The 5070-nt window shown below is 41.0% G+C and overlaps 1 protein-coding gene across 8 annotated transcripts in view; it reads left to right on the top strand.

Moving 5' to 3' along the window:
- The window catches only part of LTBP1 (latent transforming growth factor beta binding protein 1), a 437504-nt gene that overhangs the window by 320779 nt on the left and 111655 nt on the right, over positions 1–5070 (top strand). For all 8 annotated transcript variants that reach the window (XM_023516658.1, XM_023516653.1, XM_023516654.1 and 5 more), the window contains one exon: positions 4272–4394. In XM_023516658.1, coding sequence (XP_023372426.1) covers positions 4272–4394 — 123 coding nt within the window. The remainder of the gene's footprint in view (positions 1–4271; positions 4395–5070) is intronic.

Genomic DNA, 5070 nt, shown 5'->3' with positions numbered 1-5070 from the left:
TTTTTTTTTACTTGCAATTTTTAGTTGAAAATCCTACATGAGAACATTAAAGACTTCTTGAAATTTTTCTATAATCACACCAATTTGGAGAAGAATCCCACATTTGGCCTTTGTTAGTTGTCATTGGTAGAGGTGATGATCCCTATGTCATAGGGCTGTTGTAGTGTGTCAATCTCTTTTCTCCTCCTTCCTTTCACTGATGGTATTTTTTTACATTGCTGTAATTAAACATCTACAATGTTTTACATAATAAACTTGGTATTCTACTTTGTGCTTCTTAATAAAACTCATCTAAGAATTTCTGTTCCAACCCCAGTATTCTGCAGGGATTTTATGCCAGTTATATTTTCTGCTTCTTCCACTGACTGCGTGGTGAACTTGCTGAAACCATCAATAGTCTCTTTGTATTTAGGCCATGTAAGCTGATCTTACTGATTGATGCTGTTCCTTGATTTACGAATTAAACCAGAAATTGTTGTGGGCAGCAACACGTAAAGGGTTAGCAGGTGTTGAGAGGCCCATCCTTTCTTCTAGCGTTTAGTTCAGAGCACACGACCCTTTCTTCTCATTAGTTTATTTCCACTTCAAATGTCTGTCATTTTCAGACTCTACCCAATGCATATCATCCCTTGATGGTTTTTGACAACTCTTGTTGGCTCTTCTGCTAATGTAGCTGCTTCTTTCAAGTTGCAGATTTCATTCTCTTGAGAGCCACTTTCATCGTTCAACACTGTATTCCTTGGGCTGACCTTCAGCCTGGAGTTTGTTGCCCATCTGATACCTGCTTTTAATGACGATTTCATCATTCTGAGTTCTGGCCAGTTGCAACTGGCTGTTTATGGCAGCATTATTCACATTTATAAAAATATAGAATCAACATGAGTGTCCATCAGCTAATGAGTGTAGAAAGAAAAAGTGCATGTACTATGTACACATTTATATACACATAAATACACACACACACACCATGGAGCACTACGCAGCCTTAAGAAAGAATGAAATAATATCTTTTGCAGCAACTTGAATGGAATTGGAGGCCATTACCCCAAGTGAAGTAACTCAGGAACAGAAAATAAATGCTGTATGTTCTTATTTAAAAGTGGGAGCTAAGCTGTGACTATGCAGGACCCACGGTGGTATAATGGACCCTGCAGACTTAAAAGGGGAGAGGAAGGGGTGTAGGGAATGAAAGGTTACTGCTGGGTACAATGTACACTGTCCTAGTGACACTAGAGTTACACTAAAAGCCCAGCCTTCACCACTGTGCATTATATGCCTATTATGGAAGTTAACTTGTACCCCCTAAATCTAGTGAAATCAAAGGGGAAAAAAAGACAAATAAAAAACTATTCACTGATGGTCCAAATAGTAACAACTAGAGAAAGCGGGTAAGGAGTATAAGGGAGCATTGTATACTATATATTTTTTTGGCAATTTTTTTTTTTAAGACCTGAAACTATTTCACAATAAAGATTATTTTAAAAACTTACCGTGGGTTTTGAAGGCACGAACCGTCCCTGTATGCGAAGCTAATTATTATAACAAAAAACCCGTAGAACCCTGAAAACCACTGAAGTCTTTTTAAAGTAGAGGAGCAATGCTTTTGATCAGGTGACTGATTTAGAAAGGTTACTCCGTCTGCAAGCTGGATGATGGAGTAGAGAAGGCCAGCCTTGGAAAAGCCAAGACCATGGCAGTAACCCAGGAGAGAGGGAACGAAGTGAAGTGGATGCTTTTGAGACATGTTTGGAAGGTATATTGATAAGACTTGGCAATAAATTGAAGAGAATAAGGGTTGACTCCTAAGTTCCTTACTTGAGCATTTGCGGGGAAACCATAAATTGGTAGGAGAAACAGCATTAAGAGAAGATGCAGAGGGATCAGTCGTGGCTGTGAAAACTCAGAGGTACCTGTGGGGCATGGAGGAGATGTCCAGTAGATTGAGCAGTGAGATGTAGGGTCTGTAGTTAGAGAAGTCCGGGCTGGGGACACAGTGCTGACTTCTTTCCCTCCATTTGTATCCATCATGTGTGTTTATGTGTGGCAGCTCTCTAGACACCTTCCTTCCTGGTAGAGATTCTTTAATGATACTTTACTGTGTCTTTTCTCGAGAGCATGGTGCCCTTAAGACCACGTACTCATTCAGTTCAACCTGTTCTATCTACACATAAGTGATGGCTTGACCAGATTCTAATTCCACGCAATTTCATCTACAATTAGTAAAGAAAGGAATAGATACACCAGGCCACCCTAGATATTCCAGGGCTTTGGTACTTCATCATTAACCATGCGAGTAGCCTAGGAGAAACCGTAAGTTTTATAAATATCTCATGAATGATCATCTGCAACATCTGTTAATTTCCTTTACCTAGAGAAAATAATGGTCTTAAAAATTGATTTTGCTATCATAGTCTATGGCCCTATCACTCATTTTCCCTGGTTCTTACATAATTAAAGAGAGCGAGCTGTACATTCTGAGCTTGTTAACGTTTTGAAACCAACCAGATACTAGACATGACATTTCCCTGCTGCCGTCTGGGAGTCCAGGCCCGGTGTCTAGGCTCCCTCTGCTCCATTATTTACTTTGGCTTTGACGCTTGGCCGGTCCTTTCAGTTGTTTGCCTTCAGTGTTTACAGAAGTGGATTCCCACAACCAAAGAAAGGGTGGGTAATGAGTCAGTCTGGAAGCGCTGCTTTCGTCGTCATGGGGACAAGGGTTAGTTTGCTATAATTAGTTGTTTTTTGTGAAAGCGACAGAGCACCCAGGCCGTGCCAGCTCCTGGCTTGTCTCTCTGTGCACGTGGAACACACACATGTGCACACCACAGACGCCCCTTGGCTGTGTCTTCCTGCAGCTCTGTTTCTGAATTTTATTGTGAGAAAGGATATACTTCTAAAGAAATGCAACGCAAATGAATGCGATCTGAACTCTCCATCCCGGAGTTAAGATTAGATTTGTGTTGTAAGTGTGCTTCTAACTCTACCTTAAGAGGACACAGGACAGCTTTGTTTCTGCCGTGGCGTGGTGAGCATTGCAGAAGGAAGTGGATGCGATCGAGAGCCCTTTCCTCTTTTTGTCAGCCTTGTGATCAAGGTGTTTCAGTTATAGGCTGCTGTAAGATTAGACTCACTCCTGTCACTGTGTGTGTGGTTTTAACATTTTGTGATTGAAGTTTTTTCTTCTTTAAGTTTTTGGTTATTGGTGCTGTCCGGGGTCTGTCACGACTCCCTACCACGGACTTAACCCAGGGGCTTTCAAATGGGGCACAGAGCTTAAATTTTTATTTTTCTATAACAGTATTTCAGTAGGAACTTAATAAATGTTGACTGAAATCGATGAAAACTAGGTGATTATATTCTGTATTCTGGTAACTGCTAGTAAATAATAAAAACAAATGTAAACACACAGTCTCTCTATTCAGCTGTTTCTAACCCTCGACTGAGCTTTGCCTGTAACAGAAACTTAGAGTCGGGTTAAAAGGACGAGCTTTGGGTTTAAATCTCAGAAGTATCATTTTCTAACTATGCAGCCTTCTCTAAGTTTCAATTCTTTCTTCTGTAAAATGGTTAGGCCACATGAATTTTGTAAGGATTAGGTGAGATAATATATATAAAGCCTTTAATGGGTACGTATAGTAAGAACTTGACAAGTGTTAGCTGTTACTGTCATCATCATCTTCATCATCTCATTGTTCACCCTGGACCCTCCCTTCAAACTGCCCGGGAGGTTTATGTTTAAATGTATCCCTCACGTTGCTTGTTATCAGATGGATTTGCTGCCATCTTAGGTGCTTTGATAGAATCTTTTTCACCTTTCTGTTAAAACTGGCCTGTGGGTCATGAGTCACATCTTTTGCTTTTGTGAACCCTCGTACCCTCCAGAACTCATCAATTCCCTAAGTAGCCCTCAACCCATCTTTGATTCTTTAGAAAATTTTATTTTGTAGCAGATACTGCTCTGAAACTACCTTCTCTTCCTCCCTCTCCCCAGCAATAAGCCTTCCGTCCTTCTCGAGTTTACTTACAAAGCATACTTGGTTTCTTTGTGAGGGAGCTTTCAGAAAGTACAACAGGCAGAGAAAGAACCAGGAGCCAGGCAGGGCGCAGTAGAGCTGCTTTCCCTCCTCAGGGCTAATTTCAAAGTTTATCTCCAAGAATCTGCCCTGTCCTCTGACCATCTACTGTTTCCGTTTCTAACCAAATTTAACTTTATTCATGTTTTCTTTTTGCTTCTTTTTTTTTGACCTTTCCATTACGCAATGTTCTTCAAGATGTGGACGAGTGCCTGGAACCAAATGTCTGCACAAATGGTACTTGTTCCAACCTCGAAGGCTCCTACATGTGCTCATGCCACAGCGGCTACACCCCGACTCCCGACCACAAGCACTGTAAAGGTAAATACCGTGATCACTTTCTCACTTTTATTTGAACTTCACCTAAGTACAGTTAGAGCATCTAGCCTCAGAAAAGGGAACCCCCACGCTACCTGCACTGATTTCGACGGAGCTGCTCACAGCACATTTTGGTTGGCGTCCTTGAAAGTAGCTCCTCATTGTGGTTAAACACAGAGCATATCTATTTACATAAAGGAAAACAATGTATTTTTAGAGCGTTTTTATAAACCACAGATCTATTTACTTAAATTTTTTTCTGCTTGTAAAAGCAGTACACATAGTTGCATAACAATATATGAAAAGCCAGTGAATTGTACACTTTACATAGGAGAATTACATAGCATGCAAATTATATTTCAATAAAATTGCTATTAAAGAAGCCAACATATGCTAATTATAGAAAGTTTAGTGGCTCGGTACAGTGGCTTATGCCTATAATCTTAGCTCTCTGGGAGGCTGAAGCAGGTGGATTGCCTGAGCTCGGGAGTTCTGAGACCAGCCTGAGCAAGAGTGAGATCCCATCTCTAAAAATAGCCAGGTGTTGTGGTGGGTGCCTGTGGTCCCGCTACTTGGGAAGCTGAGGCAAGAGGATTGGTTGAGCCCAGGAGTTTGAGGTTGCTGTGAATTGTGAGGCCATGGCACTCTACCCAGGGCATAGAATGAGACTATCTAAAAA

The sequence above is a fragment of the Otolemur garnettii genome, unplaced genomic scaffold (genome assembly GCF_000181295.1).
Source record: "Otolemur garnettii isolate 467f Iridium unplaced genomic scaffold, OtoGar3 scaffold00095, whole genome shotgun sequence".
NCBI lineage: Eukaryota > Metazoa > Chordata > Mammalia > Primates > Galagidae > Otolemur > Otolemur garnettii.
The sequence above is the reverse complement of the archived record's forward strand: the minus strand, read 5'-3'. Positions and strand labels throughout refer to the sequence as shown.